This window comes from Macrotis lagotis, chromosome 6 (genome assembly GCF_037893015.1).
Source record: "Macrotis lagotis isolate mMagLag1 chromosome 6, bilby.v1.9.chrom.fasta, whole genome shotgun sequence".
Classification (NCBI taxonomy): Eukaryota; Metazoa; Chordata; class Mammalia; order Peramelemorphia; family Peramelidae; genus Macrotis; species Macrotis lagotis.
The window spans coordinates 37,949,157-37,968,247 of record NC_133663.1 but is presented as its reverse complement, the minus strand read 5'-3'; the positions used below and the strand labels follow the sequence as shown (position 1 = coordinate 37,968,247).

Genomic DNA, 19,091 nt, shown 5'->3' with positions numbered 1-19,091 from the left:
AACATTTATAGAACTCAAATTAAGAACTCCCCCCCAACCCCCAATGTACTTCTAGTATGAAATTTTCTGATCCTAATGAACTGTCCTAAAAGATTTTGACTGGACTCAACTTTTTAAGAACATTCCAGTGTGTCTATGCTTTGCATTTGTTTGATTTTTTTTTTTTTTTAGTGCTAGAATATCATTATCCCAAGATGATTGTACCAATTGAAATGACATTATATTATAATTTTGCAGTGACTTGCCCAGGGCTAGTTTGCAGTTTATCTACTGAGTTACCTTAACTGTTCTTATTTTATTTTACTTGACACTAAACTATTTAAAATGAGTCCCAAATAAGACTATATTTGGAATTGGAAAGAAAAGACTTAAGTTTGATTTCCCCAGATCAGCCACTTGACTTTTATGTGTGACCTTGGGCACTTCACTCAACCCTGGAGTTCTCAGTTTCTTCATTTTTAAAACAAAGGGATTGGACATTCCAACTCTAAATCTGGGATAGCCTACCAAATAATTTTTTTTTTTTTTTGCATTGGCATGTGAGCTCCCATTTTGGCTCCATCTGTGCTTCTCTAAAACCATTTAGTTGAGAACCAACATTGAAGGTGTCCCCTATGGGGTCTTTGTCTTACCCTCCTTCCTTAGAGAAGTTCACCAGAACACAACCAGAATCCTGTGCACAGTAGGGTCAGTGCCCACGAGCATGGCCAGCTAAAACCCAACTAATCCTTTCCTTCTCTCTGATTTTTCAAACTTAGGATGGTACCTTGTTTGATGGACGACCGATAGAGTCTCTGTCCCTGATCGATGCCGTGATGCCCGACGTGGTCCAAACCAGGCAGCAAGCCTACAGAGATAAACTTGCCCAACAACAGGCTGCAGCTGCTGCTGCCGCCGCCGCAGCCACCACCAATCCGCAGGGTTCGACAAAAAATGGAGAAAATACTGCAAATGGAGAAGAAAATGGGGCCCATAGCATAGCAAGTAAGTTGTGGGTGAGCCAGGGAGGCAGAGGTGGCATCAGCAGAGAGGGAAAGTCCTCTGTGGGTCAGGAAGTGTAGTGTGCTAACCAGGGTCTGAAGCGTGCTCAGGGCTGTTTGAGTCTGGCAGGAGACACTTTTCCACTTGCCACCCATGCCGGCTTCTTCACTGACTGTTGCACTGCTGAAGAGAGTGCAGCTTGGGCATGAGCCTTTCTATTTCTGGCATTCCATTGCTTATTGCCCATTAATTTATTATCATGCCAAAGCATCGGGGTTATCACTTGATGGAAAATGCATCTTTCCTATAAAATTCCTAGCCCCTTTTTTTATTTCTAAGTTTAAGAAAAAGAAAACAAAAACACCTTAGGAAATTCTAAATATAACCTAGCTGTTTCTCCCAACCCACTGTAAGAATGATATCTCAGCAGCCCCTACTGGCAGAAACAGGCATGGTGTGGGAGTGGAGTTAAACTCAGGAAATAGGTATTGGTTTGATCCGCGGCATTGGGGGGAAGTGTCCTGCTCCCTCTCCTAACTCTGTCTGGCCTGTCCAGTTCTCTTGTTTGAAATAGAAAATTGGATCATTAACTAAAGTATTTGCTACCTTTTAATGTGACAAAACATCCTTTCACTGTTATTATTCACCCCTAATTGTCAGTATATCCTGAAAAAGCAGATTTAACAAACCCAACAAATCTCATTTTCTATTTTTAAATGAGTTACCAGTTATCTTATTATTAGTAATATTTCATTCTGTTCAACCCACCTACTCTGTCTTAAGTACCTGCTCCTGTGGGGGGGGCACTGGGAATATAAAGACAAAGGGGAAAAATTCCTGTATTTTTTTTATTGTCAAGGATATTTGTTATATTTAATGTATTTTATGAAGGAAGAAGTAGCAAATATCACAGAATTCCCAAACTTTTACTCTTTTAAGAAACAGATTCTAGTTACATGCTCCATATTGCTATACAGGTCAAAAAGCACTTGCTATTTGTGATTTTTTACAGCTTCTTTATAATCATATTTTTCTGCTTCTAATTCTCTTTCAGATAACCACACAGATATGATGGAGGTGGATGGAGATGTTGAAATCCCCCCAAACAAAGCCGTGGTATTACGGGGTCATGAGTCCGAAGTGTTCATCTGTGCCTGGAATCCTGTTAGTGACCTTCTAGCCTCGGGGTACGTCTCTCACTATGAAACACAGCTTGGATTCCCTTCTAAGAGTTCTATGCACACATCTATGACTTCAGCCCAGAGTGTTGCTTGGGGGAGTCTTCAAGACTGTCATATTTAGGGACACCAGGGCTCTTCTGGAATGAAATGTTTTGTAAATGATGAGGGTGGTAAACTATTTTTCCTGATCTATAGATCTGGTGACTCAACAGCAAGAATATGGAATCTGAGTGAAAACAGCACAAGTGGCTCAACCCAGTTAGTCCTCCGCCATTGTATTAGGGAGGGTGGGCAGGATGTGCCCAGCAACAAAGATGTGACCTCCCTTGATTGGAATGTAAGTGCAAATGCGACGACCCCTCCCCCTACCACCATGTGCACGTGTGTATGTGTGTGTGTGTGTGTGTCCTAAAATGGCCACAACTCTTCTAACCACAAGTTATTTGGTTGATTTCTTAATAAAATGAAAGGTCAAATGGATTTGGGAGGTCCAGCTTCCCCATTCTTAGACAATCCTTGTCATGGTCAGAGTTCTCTTTATGCTAAGAAATCTTTGCTATGTCCAGTGAGAATAGCAAGAGGATAAAATTTTCATGGGGAAAATAGGAACTGCTTCCTTGTTTTTGAACTATTGAGTTCTAGCCAGGTTATGTTGAAAACTGGAAGAGTTTCAAGTCTGTCCATAGAGATTTCACACCCCTACCTCTGCAGCTGTACACCCTCCCCGCAGGCCTCCTCAGAAAACCCTGTCAGCCTTGGTGGGGGGAGAGGAGAGGGAAAGGAGGAATTTCCTAGACTCAATTATGACTGTCATCTGAATGTCCAGATCTCATTGACCCTCCATTCTTTTCCTGTACTCTGACTTTTCATAGCAGCTTTCCTAGATTTCCCTACAACATCTTCCTTATGCATTCCAAGGGGGGGGGGTACACTTTGACATCTGCTTTAACTGATTCCATGGGACCTGGAGAGAGCAACCTTTTAGGACTTGTAGGATGTAACATGAAACATTTCTCTAGGCAGTCTACAAAGTGTCCAAAAATGCAAGAACATACAACCTTGAGGTTGGGGTTCAATAGCATTAAGTGTATCATTAGATCTCAAAAGGGGACAGATCTTCTCAGAGAAAAAGGAACTTGAGACTGACCAAAGTTGTACATGAAGGGATGGCAGGATGGGGATGGGGGTATGTGTAGCAGGGGGGTGGGAGCGGGTTGGGTTTGGGTTTGTGTGTGTGATAGAAATGGTATTTTTTAGGAAGATGCCTAGACAAGGGACTTGAAGTATTTAGTGTAGAGAAGGCACTTCAAACAGAGACGTATGGGGAATACATATTTACTCTCAGGCTCTGAGCTCAAACCTTAGACCTGCCACTTTTTACTGTCACCATTTTGAGCTGGTCACTTAATGGGCCTGGCCTCCAGTTTCCTCCTGTAAATATTACTGTATTGGTTTATAGACACCAATTATATGGTCTTTATCTTTAACAAGAGCCTGTGGTCTCTGAGCCAGATTTCAGAGCTAGGTGATCTCTTGAGGTCTCAAATGCACCCATTATTTTCCAGGAGCTTTAAAAGGAATGCACTCAAACACACGGCTTCCATTCCATCTCCTTCCCAAGGACCATACATGGTTTCAGGCTTGTAGCTCTCGTGTCAGCCTTCTTCCAGGGCTGCGCCTCTGAGGGCAGAGTTAAGCTCTCTGAGCCCAGAGGAGGGCTCTTGTTTTATTCATTTCAGAAGTGATAAAATCAGCTGCCAGCTTTTCCTGTTATTTTTCCTCTATGTTTTTATTCTTTCTGATTTAGGTAACAAGTGGGAAAGAACTAATAAAAAAAAGTTTTAACTTTGCTTGTAAGAGGCAAGAGGTGAGGGCCCTATGCCCTCAGACCCTGAAGGAAAAAAAAAGAAAATAAGGGTATCCTATAAAATACTAATTTGAATATCTTTACATGTAAACATAATCTCTTTTAAAATGTACATTCTAGTTTGGGATTCTATCAGTAAAAAAAAAAATCCCATTTTTCTAACAGAGTGAAGGCACGCTTCTCGCCACTGGGTCATATGATGGATTTGCCAGAATATGGACAAAAGATGGTAAAACAAACAAACAAACAAAAAAGTTATATTTTCTATTCGTTTTTCCTGTTGTGTATTACACGCTTCCAAATAGTTAAAATGTTTTTGTCTGCTTAAACATCAGGTAATCTTGCTAGCACCTTGGGGCAACATAAAGGGCCTATTTTTGCATTAAAATGGAACAAGAAAGGAAATTTTATCCTCAGTGCAGGAGTGGACAAGGTAAGAGAAAATTCAATAACTTCTGCAAAAATTAATATCTACAAAGTATTAGTAGAAATTTAATTTTTTCATTCTCCTAATGACATTGCAAATAATAAATGGTTAGGATACGAAGTAGTTTATATTTGCAAAGAACAGATTTTTTTACAGTCTTTATAACATAGGTGGAGATATTTGTAATGATCCATGGAGCCATTCCCAGAAATACTTCTGTGCAGACCACCCTTCAGCTTTCATCATTATGGCCACATTTTACTCTGGTTGCAATGTGAGCAGGAGTGAGTGGGTTACATTTCCTCTCTTCCGTATATCTGTTGGGTGACCCCATACAATCAAGCCTAGAGGCATCCTGAGCGCTTGTTATGAAGGTTCCTGGACATTATGCCTCTCAGCTGTTTGCCAGAGTCATGGCTAAAAATAACTGAGCCTTTTCTGATTCAGTATTAGGTTCAGTGTATTCCAGCTTCTGCAAGACCAATTAATCTGGAATGTTTTCAACCCATAATTAATGTTCTCCTTAGTCCTCAAATTTCCTTTTACCCCTTCCCCAAATGTGGAAGAAGCAGTATCAGAAACATGGTAGAATTTCTCTGTGAAGGGGAAAGACTAAGAAGGATGAGGCTCTTTCAATTTAATTATTATTTATTACACAGCTACACAGCTTGTTGATGGCTCAAGGACAATCCCAGGCCTTCAAAGAACTTAACCTTCCTCAGGGAGAGGATTTGGTATAAAGTGCCTTCTCCAGGTACAGCTAGATGCTGCAGAGGATAGAGCACCGGCCCTGGAGTCAGGAGGATCTGAATTCAAATCCGACCTCAGACACTTAATAATTACCTAGCTGTGTGGCCTTGGTCAAGTCACTTTATCCCCATTAACCTTGAAAAAAGCTGGGGTGGGGGAGAGTGTCTTCTCCATATGATGTTAGAGAGTGAAAGTAGTGATATAGCTGTTCTGGGCACTATGAGAAATGAAGGAAAAGTTGCATGTGGTACAGCCAAGAGCCATAATCCTAATCCTACAAGAGCTGACCACTCAATTCCTTATCACAGGTTTTTTTTTTGGTCCTTTGATCATCTACTTCAGAGTTTTGTTTTTATTTGAAATAATGAAATGAAAATAAGAGGAAGTATGCCACAGTAAACAGAGAGTTCTTTTTGACATTAGATCTGGATTCAGGTTCCCCCTAAGACATACACAGACTGAGTGAGCCCGCACTTGTGTTAGTTCACCTCTCAGTTACTCAGCAACTCGCTGAGACTTGAAACTCCAAAGCAGCTTTTGATTTGCATTGGTAGAAAGAATTCTCTCGTGTATGACTGTCAAGGGAGTGGGAGGGGAGGGAAAGAACAGTTCAGACACAAGCACACAGGAAATCATTTGTCTTAAGTCCTTTTTAAACTAAAAGGATATTTTCATAAAAGCATCTTTGTGTTTGTGCTTATATTTTTAAAAGTGATTTGTTTTATATCTATCACTAAATAGAAAGTAGAGTTTTAAATTGTTAGGTTTAAGTTGTTGAGGCTGACATTTAAAATTCTTCTGCCACATAATAGTTATAAGGTCTTGGGCAAGTCACTTCCACTCCCTATTCTTCCCTTTCTCTGTTTTAATAATAATAATACCTGTTTTGGTCTTTGATTTAGGAGAGATCATTGTGTCTACAAAGTGCTGGGTAACTGGAAAGCCACTATCTGGCTCTTCCTGCCATCAACCTTTCTGTGGGCTACTGTTCTTTGGGTGCACCTTATTCCCCGCACCAGATTCTTAGTCCCTTCGGCCTCCTTGCCTCTCTTTCAGCACCTGGGACAGCACTTTGGAAAGAAGGGCTTATTGTTTGTCCAGTGGATGTTTGGCCCACGTTAGTCTAGACCCACTGTGAGTGAGTCCACCTGGAAGTAGCATTGCAGACTAACTCAGAAATGGTCTATCTAGTACAAGCTGCTGGTCACGCAAATTGATCAAGCATATGGACTGGCTTTTGGGCCAATCATTGGCAAACAGACAAGATAGAATAATGCTTGCCTGCCTCTGGTAGGCCAGATTTGTATTTGGGAGGGTGAATGAGAAGCAGCATATGCATAAGTAGGCATATTCAGAAGGTCTCCTTTGGAAAGGCTCCTTGTAGGTATGTCTGGAGCCTACTCTGATTTTTCACTTCTTAAGAGATAATAATCCAGAAGTTCAGAAGAGAGAGAAGCAAGTTTAATAAGAAGTCCAACTGGGGGGGGGGGTGGAGGAAAGATCTAGAAAGCTTCCTAGAACAGGAGGTGACTTTTTTCAGCAATTCCTGATTTTTGAAAACAGAAGCACTTCTCAGACTTGATCATCTCAATTCCTGTGGCAAGAAAGCTTGATGGTAGGTAGCAAAAATGGTGAGAGACTGAAGGCGTACTGTTCAGGGATATTGCAGCCTAGGCATTCATTGATGCAGACTATCTGAATTTTCCAAATTAATATTAGACTTCTTTCCACAAGTGCTAAGAATGATTATATTCTTTTCAATAAGTTTGAAGTTTAAAAGTAGAATTTGTTTTTGTTATTTTATATCACTTAAAGTTTGTTTAGTATGGAGGGGGCATCAGTATTTATTTTTCTCTTCAATTTTGTAATTTCATTACTTTTTTTTCTTTTGAAAATTAAAAAATATAGACCACGATTATCTGGGATGCACATACTGGTGAAGCCAAGCAGCAGTTCCCTTTTCATTCAGGTAAAATTTCCTTTATAATTCATATGGATCTTTTTGTCCTCTTTCTTTTTTTTTAATTTACTGTTAACATATGAACAATTTGGCACTAAAACCTAGAATTTCAAAGGGTCATTTCTTCTTCTTTGCTGTGTGAAATTCTTATAGAAAATAATACAGAAGAATTTTTATGGTAAAAATAATATCTAAGATAAATATACATAGTATAGATAAAAATAGTTGACAATGACCAAATTGTTACTGAATTTTAAAAGAATAGCATCATTTATGATTCTTATTACTACTATGTTTTCATATCTCTTACTGAGGAATAGATATTTTCCAATTAGATATGTTTCTGAATAGCATTGTGTGGCTTTAAAAAGTCTGTCTTTGTATTTATCTACTTATTTATCTCTCTGTCTGCCTCCATTTTAAGAATATTTAGAAATCAGCATATAACTCTTACAATCTTAGCGCATATCAATCAGATGGTCTGTTCATGTGATGTTGCTTATTTATTTCATATAAGGATGCACAGTTAATAACCATTTTGCTGGAAATTCTCACCAGTTCTAGGGTACTTGAGTTAGTCCTATTAGGTATTTCATTGCTCTGAACCCAAAGAAGTGGGAAACAGACATTAGTGGGTTGGTTTGTCCCCCTGTCTCTTATTTTCAGTGTGGTTGACTCTAATGACAAATGATAAGACATCTTGCCTTGAGTCTTTGAAGAGTTTTTTTTATGTGACGGCTAACAGTTTCACACAGTTGTGACCACGGTCTGGTGTGTTGGACCAGGATGAGGAAGAGTGGATGAGGCCAGGCCTGGTCATTGCTATGTGAACTGTAGGCGAGTCATTACACTTCTCTGCACCTCAGTTTTCTCATTAGTAAAGTGAGAACAATAATGCCATATCCCTCACATAAATAGGAGAATAAAATAAATAAATAAAATAAATTAAAAAATAAATAAATCACTTTGTAAACCGTTAAATGATAAAGAAATATGAGTTGTTGACATTCTTCCTACTGTTATTATTTACTGCTACCATGACCACTACCCTCCACCTCCCTGTTGCATATTCTGTACCTCATGATAAAAGCAAGATTCTTTCTGTAGTTCTCCCCCACTCTGCCCTGATTTTATCACCCTCTTGGATGGAGCTGCGATCACCAACCGGTGGTACTCCCCTCCCGAGAGTCAGTCGTAGGCTCCTTTGGGAGGCCCAGTGCAGTCCTGCCCTCTGGCTGTCTTCATCACAGCCTTTTCTCATATTTCAGCATAGAGGAAACTTAGCCTTTATTTAGACTCAGAAGGGATTGACTCTACCCTGTGCCATCCATGCTGCATAGAGGAGTTGTCTAAGCTTAAATGGACAGCAGTTGGATACCTTGAAATGTCTCCTTTTCTGAACTTAAAAATTGTAAAATAAATGAGAAGAGTTTACTTTTTTGTTGCCTCTTCAGTTACCTGTTAAGAATCCTGCTGTGCAACTAACACTTTCCCTTCTGCTTCCCAGCACCGGCCCTGGACGTGGACTGGCAGAGCAACAACACCTTTGCCTCTTGCAGCACCGATATGTGCATTCATGTCTGTAAATTAGGACAAGATAGGCCTATTAAAACATTCCAGGGACACACAGTAAGAAACCCTTTGTCTTGGTTCCTGTGGTTTGGATATGGTCTTTTGTAACTTAATGTTTACAAGTTGGATGTTTTAAAATACATGGTTGACATTTGGGGGGGAAGTTGTATTAAACTTTGTTTTCTTGTTAAGATGAAAACTTTAAATATGATTGTTTATTTTTAGAATGAAGTGAACGCTATCAAATGGGACCCAACTGGTAACCTTCTGGCTTCCTGCTCTGATGACATGACTTTAAAGGTAATTTAAATGCAGGCTTTTATTTTTGTTTCTTTCTTAGGGATGTGGAGATTATTCAAAAGCTCTCAAATTCCTAATGTGCTGTTTTTAAGCCCAGCCATTTGGGGCCTGTTTTCCTTTTAGATAGTTTAGTCTTTCGTATTTTATATTTTTTCATTACTCTTTCTAAAGTATATTATATGTGAAAGTTTTTGACAGAAGACATCCTTTCAGTAGAAGGTGGGTATTTTGACATTTCAAGTCCATAATGGGTATGCAAAAATGATTTGATTATAAGGGCAGTTTGAGATTTTTTTACCCTTATGCAGAAATAGGCTTTCACTGTTAATATTTTTGACTTGTAGATATAACATTCAAATATTGTCACAATATTTTTGAGAATGTTTTAATATATAGACTAAGATAAAAACTGCCTTAATAAAGCTTTACCAGTACTTTGCAAACTTGTTTTCTCCTACCATATTTTATAAGTCCTCTCCTAAGCTATCAAGGAGCACACCTTTTAAACCCCTGCTTCTTCAAATCATAGATTTGCCGAGCTGTTTGTCAAGCACCCCAATTTTCTGGTTAAGTCACCTGACTGAAATCTCTCCAGAGCATCCTCATCCTCACTGCAAACAGGGCTTCCTTCTGTTACCCTCACTATTAGTAATTACCATAAAAACTGAGCCTTTTGTAGCTTCTGTGCCATGAGCTGAGAAATATATTGAAAGAAGAAAAGAGCAGTTTTCTGCCTGCCTGTGATTATTGATCTGTAATTACAGTGAAGAAATGAAGTCTCCCAAGCTCCTGGCTCTTTAGATAGGCGGAAATATAAACGTATCCCACCCAGCAAGTCAGGTTAAAGGGTTTCAGACCTCTCCTGGGGTTCCCACCCTGGCCCACTTCCTCCCTCCCTCCGAGGCCCTGCAGGCATTTGTCTCCTCTGCTGTTTGAACCAGCTGAGCATTTCACTGTCCCCTTCTAGCCTGTCCTCAGCCACTTGCCCATGTATAAAATGTCAGGGACCTTTTAATGCCATTCCTCCTCTAACAGTCTTTTTTTCTCTTTTAGATATGGAGTATGAAACAGGAGAGTTGTGTCCATGATTTGCAAGCCCATAATAAAGAAATTTATACTATCAAATGGAGTCCAACAGGACCAGGAACAAACAATCCAAATGCCAACCTCATGCTAGCCAGGTATTATTTGAGCTGCAAAACAGTGGGTTTGGGGATTTTTGTTGTTGCTGTTGCTGTGTTTCCCAAATAAGGTTACTTCTTAGACATTTCCTGAAATTGCCATTCTCCGTCTGCAGAGGCAGCATTAGCAGCTTGGATTTCAAGGGAGAGAAGAGCCGGCTGGGAATCTGGGCTCCCCTTTCTCCCTCGCTTTCTCTGTCTGGAAAATAAAGGTGTTAGGTTAAATGTTCTCTAAGTTCTTCTCCAGTTCTAAGGGAGTTAGAGTGACCTCAATACATTATCTGCCTAACTCTGAAAGAAAGTCTAATCTTCAAAATGTATTTTAAGAAGGTCTTCTTCTGAAGTCAAGGGATAAGATACTCTTATTTCTAAAGCTGTATAGAGTAATGAAGAAAATACAGACAAAACACCAAACTCAAAACTTTGTTAAAAAAAAAAAAGACTGGTGAAAACTTGTCACATGTTGTTGGAAAAACAAATAAACAAAAAGATTTTGAAGAATAGATGAATTTAAAAAGAAAATATAAACGTAATTGTCCTCCTTGCAAACACTTCTTTCTCTGCAACATCAGGATTGACTGGATCCAGTGCTCATGGTTGTGGATGACTGGGATTTTATGAGTGGAAGGGGTGGTGTTTTGTAATCTCCAGCCCCTGCAGAGCCCTGGACCCCCTCCCTGGCTGCCCACTGTTGGGGCCATTAACTTTCTCTGTTAATTGGGTTTCTCCAGGGAGTCTTAACTCTTGGGTCCCCTGGAAGCTGAGCTGCCAGAAAAGGCTGCTTCTGCACCTCCCTTTCAGGTCAGGGCTCAGGATTCCTGGACCCCGATGCTGAAACCCCCTTCTCTCTGGCCCTCACAGTGCATCCTTTGATTCGACTGTCCGGTTATGGGATGTGGACCGGGGCATCTGTATCCACACTCTGACCAAGCACCAAGAGCCCGTGTACAGCGTGGCCTTCAGTCCTGACGGCCGGTACCTGGCCAGTGGCTCCTTTGACAAGTGTGTGCACATCTGGAACACGCAGGTAAGCCTCGGACCCTGGCACCTGCTGCTTTGCCTGGGACTTGGGAGGACTGACAAGAATGAGGGCAGGAGTCCTGCAGAACGTTGCCCAGAGGGGCCTCCTTCCCTTCCCTGGGGCCTCCTTCCCTTCCCTGGGGCCTCCTTCCCTTCCCTGGGGCCTCTTCTTCAGTCAGAATGACAAGGATTGTCCCCGGTCATGGCCTGTCCTGAGCCTGTGGCTTCCAAAGGACCAGGACTTAAATCTGATGGGGCCTTTACGATGGTGGGGCCTCAAGCCCCCACTCTGGTAGTCTTAGGGCCTGAAGGTCTCCTTGGAAGCCCACCTGTCCCCAGCTTGCCCTCCCCCCTTAGCCTCCCCAGTGACTTCACCAGGATAAGGTCAGGCTTCCTGAGTCACTGAGTGTCCCCCCTTGTGACCGCCAGAACTAGGGGTGCCAGTGACAGTGCTGGTCCCCTTCACTGCCTGAGATCACATGAGGAGAAAGAGGGCTTGGAATGAGATTTTTAAAAGTTGATTCCTGGTCATCTTTAGCCCCTTTGGGGCATTTATTTCCTTTTTTCTATCCACCCATGAATGCAAATCTTCCTGCCCAGGAAAAGATTCTTTATTTGTTTTAAGTTTAATTTGATTATTGCAATTGCAGATTCTCTTCCTCTCTCAAACCCTTCTCCTTCCCACAAGCAGGAAAGTGCTTTTCCCCTCTCCAATGTGACTAAAGTGGAAATGTGCATTGGATGACTTCATACCTATTGTAGATATTGCACTTCTTGCCTTCTCAGTGGGTAGCAGGAGGGTACAAAAAGAAAGAGAACTTGGAAATGAAAATGAAAATAAAATTTTTTTTAAATAGAAGACAGTCTTGATAGAGATAATTTGAAACTCAATTTGGATTGTTTTAATGTCTAACTGAGAAAAAATAAAAATTTTAAATTAATAGAGGAAAGAAATATGATATAGACTAGATATTCAATCTGGAGTCCCTTGGAGTTTGCGGATAGATTTTGGAGTATCTGAAAAAGGGAATGTATCATTGTTTGTTGTTCCTTTTTGAAAAGTTCCAGTGACACCAGGGGAGATGTCTGACTTGCATGTGAATTGAAATGGAGGCAGACAGGTCCAGTGACTTGCCCAGGGTCACCCATCTGCTTGTGGCTCCTATCAGCTCCTGGACTTTCTTGAGGGAGGGCAATATAGGCAACCTCCCAGAAATGGCCTCAAACCTCATCCCCATCAGACCTGTCTGTCCAGATGGCTGAGGTCCTCCCTGGAATGGGTCCCTGTGATGCTTGGTGTTCTCTTGTTTCCTCATAAGCTTCTCCGGGATGGGGGCGGGGGGAGCTTACTTCCTCTTAGTCTTCTTGTGGGGAGACCCTGGGAGATGTGGGGAAGTGACTTGTTGACTTGATTAGAACATTTTCCATAATTCAGCACTTTTTACTCTTTGTTGCTTTGTTAAGAATTATGTTCTTCTGTTCTATTGTGTGCTCATGTCCAGTGGAAAGTAGAAGAGCCCTATATTGGAGCTTAGAGGATCTGAGTTCCAATACCTCTTTTGCCTCTGTTACTTGAGTGCCTTGAACACATCATTCAGCCTCTTTGTGTGGGGTTGGACTGGTGCCACCCGGTCTCTTCCGGGCCAAGGCCGCTGGTCTTCATGTAAGATCTCCAAGGCCCTGGGGCTGTGCCCAGCATGGAGTCATTCCAAAGGGTCCTGATGACCACGTGTCCCCTTGTCCACCTCCAGTGTGTGGCCCGACCTGGCCAGCCGCTCGGGAGGCTCTCCCAGGGCGGGTCAAGGCAGGGGTGTCTTTATGGTGCTGTACTGCAACTCCTGAACCTCGTTAATGTGACTTTTTTCTTTTTGCATGGTCTCTCTAGACGGGTGCCCTAGTTCATAGCTATAGGGGAACAGGTGGAATATTTGAGGTTTGCTGGAACGCAGCTGGAGACAAGGTTGGAGCCAGTGCATCAGATGGTTCAGTAAGTGGGGAAGGCACCTCCCTGCCCCGGGGGGGATGGCTGGGGGGTCTTGGCCTTTCTTAAAGGCCATCCACTCCATGGTCTAGTGCTTTTGGATAGTTCATGTTGCCTGGGAAAGCACAAACTAGGAGCCAAACCTTAGATGGGCTGGTGAAACACCTGACCCTGGGCTGGAGTAGGGCTCCCCTGGCTCCTGAGGCCCCACCCTGATCATTTTAATTTGTCAAAACCTTTGTTTGCTGCAGGTTTGTGTGCTAGACCTACGGAAATAGTGCTACTAGTTGGAAGCCATGGACCGACTATGAATGTGTACATAGCCAAAATGACTGTCCCTGACCCATGTACTGCTCTAGTCCCACTGGAACCATGGCCAGTCCACTACAGCCAAACCCACAAGCAAGCTCGACGTACACTGTATAGAAGCAAAGCAAAACGACGCCCTGAAGAGGTTGGCAGCGTGGGTCCAGCGGTGGATCCTGTTCGCCAGGTGCTGGCATGGCACTGTAGAAGAGCCCAGGCAGGCGCCTCTAGGAAGCAGACCGTCCCTGCGCGAATGGAGAGACGAATGAATAGCAGCCCCCCACGTCCCCCAACTAATCAGTCTGATGGATCGCATTCTTTTGTTTTTTTAATTAATTTCCCTCAATAGTTGAGCTGTTTATGTGTACAGAGAAAAAGGACAAATGTAAACATTCTGGTTTTCCAAACCTTTTTGGTTTTGTTTATGGATGCAGGAAGTAAGGGAGTAAATTGTTTCTTGTTTTTATTTTTTCACCTTTTAAACATAAAAAAAAGTTCTTTTAAAACTATTTTAATGCATTCTTTTGAAGAGACCAAATAATATTTGGTCAGGTCTGTGGCTCTCAGAGCCCATTTTCCATTGGTTGTGTGTTGGGGTGAAGGGTGATTTTAGAAAAAATATATCTAAAATGTGACATTGGTCATGTTAATCAAGAAAATACATTATTTGTAAAGGGTATTCTGCTCTGGTTTTTCTGGTGGTGTGGCTGAAATGCAGAAGTTTCTCATTTGGGACATATTTCTGCCAAACTTAAGAATCGAAGGGCACAATTTTTTTTTTAAATTTACAAATACAAGAGCTGCATTTAAAAAAAAATCTTGTTGCTTCAAGACCATAGCTGATTATGGTTGAGTTGTGCACTATTGTGAAAAGGAGCAAAGTAGCATTCTGGGGTTTTTTTTTGTTTTGTTTTGTTTTGTTTTTAAGAGATAAAAATCTTTCTGGACAAGGGTCTATTAGCTTCTACCGGGTATCCGGTATCCATCATATGTGTAGGAGCTACGATATATAATGTAACCAAATTCCAGTATTAAAAATAAAAATCTCACGTCAATTTTCTTTATATAAATCAAAATACCTTTGGCATATATTTGATAACACTGCCATTATGTGGCAAAAATGTTTACTACCTTAGTATCAAAAGAAATCTTTAGAACAGAAGACTTGCTTTAAGGTGTGTTTAAATAGCAGTGATTCAGCTTATTAAAAAAAATAATACTTGCACTAATGTTTCTGCTGCTCTGATTCTGCAGTTTATTATAACTTATGGCTATATTTTTTCCAAGTATAAGTAGGTGTAAGCTGCTATTTTTTATTAATCACTACTATATTGTCCTTTAGTCTGTTTACAATATCAAGTATTTTCCTCAACAGATAGCAAACTTTTGTTTTGCCCACGTGACCACCAGGTATGCTGAAATTTCTTTTGTAAATTGAGCATATCATGTTTGTGTGTGTGCTGTGGAAAGGAAAGGGGTCACTTCATGTTTCATGCCAGATTCCAAGGCTCTAAATTTCAAAGAGTTATAGTTGTTCAATTTAGGTCACAGATGTTTGAATTAAGGAATGACTTCTATCACAGAGCTTTGCAAAGTTAACCATTTTAGAACACTATTTCAATCACTAATGATTTTGTGACTATTTTTGCTTTAGAAAAGTTAATCTACTTTGTTCTTAGTTTAGGCATAAATGGATTTAACCCAAATAATGCAGCTTTTTTTTTTTGCCATTGATTTTCTGCTATTTTTAAAAATGAATATGACTTGAAGCAAGTCTTCACTCTGCTAAGGTAGGATAGCATTGGCCTTTGGTAAAGAGAATACATTTGATCCCACATTCATTGTTCTCTGTACCCCAGTTATTAGTGGGGAATCTATTCTAAATCACACCATTTTTTAAAAATTCATTATCCAGAAAGGCAGTCATCCACAATGGTTCTGACATGGCCTGTCTAGAACAATTGTGAGTTATGTAGGAAACCTCATAGACTGAGTATCTGGCACTTGGACATCCTGCTTTTATTGGTGGAGGTCTGTGTCCGTGGCTGACCTCTGTTGTTGTTTAAAAAAAGTAAAAAAATAAAAAAAATCTGTGCAATAATTTTTAAATGTGCTCCCAGGAATAGACACAAATGTTTTGGATATGTTTAAGCTGCGTTTTCCTTTAGCGATGCATTGTCAATTGCACTGAATTTAAATCTGAAAGTCAGAGGTGATTATTGATAGTCCTTTTGTATTTTGATACAGACAATTGATTCATTTGCATACAGTTACAGACTGGTTTTTTCAGCCAATTATAAAAAGATAGTCAAGGAATTCTGCAATATGGCTGCCAGCATAGACAGCTCCATTTTTATGCTATTGTCATTTTCCTTTTTTTTTTATCTTTGGCTATTTTCCTTATAGAAAAAAAAGTCCATAATAGGAACCCTACACAGTTTTAAATACAGAGCTTTATTTCCCTGAAGTCTCATCTTACTGAGAGGTATCCATGCAGTAGGCCTGGGCTCTTTAATGAACATTGGATTATTTATTTATTTTTGCTGCTGTCCTCAATATCATCATTGCCTGCTGATGTGCCACGATGCTGCTCCTAAGCTGTTTAAAAAAAAAAAGAATAAAAAAAGAGTCTAGAACATAAGTGTACTGGCCAGAGACGAAGTTTCACAGCCTTGTGCAGTACTGTATTTATGGAGCTCCTGGTTGGTTCGTTGGTCGCCCCCAGCTTCCTCCCCCTGACGCATTCCCCAAGGGCTGATAACTGAAATGTTAGTCGTTCTTGTAGGAGGAGATGCTCATTCTGGGATTTGAGTAGGATTACCCTCTGATCGGCTCAGTAGAGGCCAGGCCGATGAGCTTGTTATCATAGGGAGGGGGCTGAAAACTTCCGGGGGCTAGTAGAGTAAGGAGCAGTCACGTTTCCATTCATTCCTAGAGCTTACGCATGAATCATTCGTGTCCACGGAGGGAAGGAAGCCACGTTTTTCCCAGGGGTACTCCCTCTCCTGTTAATGTGGAACCTGTTCCCTTCGTTGACTTTCCGATGTATTTTAGGCCATGATAAATTTTAAAAAGTAGGTCTTAGTTTATTATTATTATTATTGATAATCCAGTTGTGATGAGCAATTCTCTAGTGTTAGATGTGATTTAGGATGAAACATCTTTTACAAATACTAAAAGTGCCTCCCTTTGTGGTTCAACAACTAATTATGGTGCAAAATGCAGGAATCACCAGATGGAAGGAAGGAGTATGGGAAGGTTTCTTGCTTTTTGACATGTACAGATGTCACGAGAAAGGCCAAAGATTTGTGCTGATGTCACTTCACTTTTAAAGCACTCCTTTTTTTCCTTTCCCCGCTTTACGTCCAAATAGATTATTTAATGAGAGATGACTATTTTTAAGGAGCTAGCTTTGTTAGGTAGAATGGTTTGGTCGAGGGCAGAGTCAAGGGTGGACTCGACGGGCCGAGGCCAGGGCTGGCGGAGGGGTGGGCGGCAGGCACATGCATCCTACTCATAGGTCACACCTGGAAGGTGCCAGGAAACCCTCTTTTTGGTGGACCACCATTGTGGCATGGCAGCAAATGTCCATATTTAGGGAACAGCAGCAAATTAACAAGAGACCCTGAACGCTTTCTCTTGGAGGGAAAGGGGTGGAGGGTAGGGAGGGAAGTTAGGGATGCCCTTTTCTTTCAGTGAGAGCTCTGAAGTATCACAATTCAGTTTCAAGAGTTTCTTTCTTAAAATAAATCTGGTTAAAGGTAGAGAAGAGAATTTTTTTTAAGTGAGAAGTTCAAGTTATGTTGGGTTTGTGTTTTTTTTTCCAATACACTGATTTAGAGATAGAACCTCTTAGATCAGTAGTCTGAGGAGGTATAGCATTGTTTTCCGCCTCTAAGTTTACAATGTTGATGCAGGGTGATGACTTAGGGCATGCCTTTTTTCCTAGTAAGCTATTTCATAATGTTTTTTGGAATTTGTGGATAAGTTCAGGAAAACATTCTGCATGTAATATCTAGTCCAGTGTGCTTATCCATTTCTTTCTTTTTCTTTTCTTTTTTTTAAAAGGCTGTATTTTGTGGCTCTATAATCCTTGAATACAGAAGTAATTTTTTTTTCCTCTCCTGACTTTGACATTGTAGTTGTAATGGTTTTAATTTTGATTTTACAAATCCTTTGGGTCTAATTCTGTGAGCCTACCTATAGCACTGGATTCAAACGTCTGCATCATTTCTTTAGTTATCCAGTTAACTTACAACTGTTGTCAAAAGTGTAAACCAGCCCATGACAGTTTTTTTGTACTTGTTAAAGGACTTTGATTCAGTTTTCATGATGATTGTCTAAGGAGACTGACAGAGGCGTTCTAGGCTGTCCTGGACCATGTGAATTACACTTAGGATGTATTTTGGTTCTCCATCACAATGGCTTACCCCGATGCCCCCAACCCTCGGAGGCACATGTCCCTGTTGCAGTTTCCATTTGCATTGTATTGCTCTGACAACTGTAATTTGAATCAGATCTGAAAGAGGTCCAGAATAAAATATATTTTGATATTATGTTGGCTGTGTATATATATATAAATATATATATAAAAATATAAATATAAATATAAATTTTTTGATACATATGTAGTTTGTATAGAATATTTACTGGTCAAGAGAGAGGGGTGTTATAATTTCTTCTTGTTTACAACTTCTTGTTTACATTTGACTTGATTTTTATTCCTTTAATGTTCTATTGTAGAATAAACTTATTTTGCTCTAAGTTAGCTATCATAACAGAGCATGTCGATTGTCTCACATGTACCCGTGTAAAATAGATAAGAAATTCCACCAGGAAATTAGAAACTGTCGTGGTGTTTTTTCAAGATGCATGAGCACAATTTTAAAACAGTCCAACTCCTTAGATCAAATTACAATTTGACACTTTTCCATTTCCTCCAATACAATTAGTAGTTTGAAAGCACTGAGGAGTAAGAGAAAGGATCTGAAATTAATCTGGATTTCACTCTCTTATAGAACTAAAGAGAGCATCCAGTCATTTGAGGAATAGGTAGTTGCTATGAATGCTTCAGTGTTGCCTCAATGAACTCAACTGTTTAATGTACACTGAAGGGTCCTTGGGCTCTCTCAACCTTCCCAAGCGCTACTAGATGTACAGGAAAGGATTTTTCTTGTGTTCAAGATGCTGTCCTCTCCCTTACACCCTCTTTGGTCCAATTCCCTCCTCATGAAAGTTTTCAAATCGATAACCTTTTCTTTGGTGCCACCCTCAGCTAGCCAGGTGTACTGTTGTTCCCTTTAAAACAGACTAAATGTTGATTTAACACCATGTCTGAAGATGACATCCAATAGGCAGTAGTTTCTGGCTTTTCACTGAAGTTAAAACCTTTTTAACTCCCCCGTGGAGGTGTTCCCAAACCATTGATCCTCGTGTGCATGTGAATGTTTACGTAACCATCCTTTCCCTTAAAGCTTTTGGGTTGAATTGAGGACTCTAAGAAAAGCATAATTGTTTACAACTATTACTTGACCATAACCTTAGCCTATGTTAGGAAAACTACAG

General features: G+C 40.5%; 1 protein-coding gene across 4 annotated transcripts in view; it reads left to right on the top strand.

Annotated features, from left to right (window-relative positions):
- The window catches only part of TBL1XR1 (TBL1X/Y related 1), a 131,774-nt gene extending 113,692 nt beyond the window's left edge, over window positions 1-18,082 (top strand). For all 4 annotated transcript variants that reach the window (XM_074190957.1, XM_074190955.1, XM_074190954.1 and 1 more), the window contains 12 exons: window positions 759-984; window positions 2,036-2,168; window positions 2,358-2,499; window positions 4,195-4,258; window positions 4,365-4,462; window positions 7,115-7,175; window positions 8,674-8,795; window positions 8,964-9,038; window positions 10,092-10,219; window positions 11,081-11,246; window positions 13,125-13,226; window positions 13,472-18,082. In XM_074190957.1, coding sequence (XP_074047058.1) covers window positions 816-984; window positions 2,036-2,168; window positions 2,358-2,499; window positions 4,195-4,258; window positions 4,365-4,462; window positions 7,115-7,175; window positions 8,674-8,795; window positions 8,964-9,038; window positions 10,092-10,219; window positions 11,081-11,246; window positions 13,125-13,226; window positions 13,472-13,498 — 1,287 coding nt within the window. In that variant the 5' untranslated portion in view covers window positions 759-815 and the 3' untranslated portion in view covers window positions 13,499-18,082. The remainder of the gene's footprint in view (window positions 1-758; window positions 985-2,035; window positions 2,169-2,357; window positions 2,500-4,194; window positions 4,259-4,364; window positions 4,463-7,114; window positions 7,176-8,673; window positions 8,796-8,963; window positions 9,039-10,091; window positions 10,220-11,080; window positions 11,247-13,124; window positions 13,227-13,471) is intronic.
- The last annotated feature ends 1,009 nt before the right edge of the window (window positions 18,083-19,091 follow it).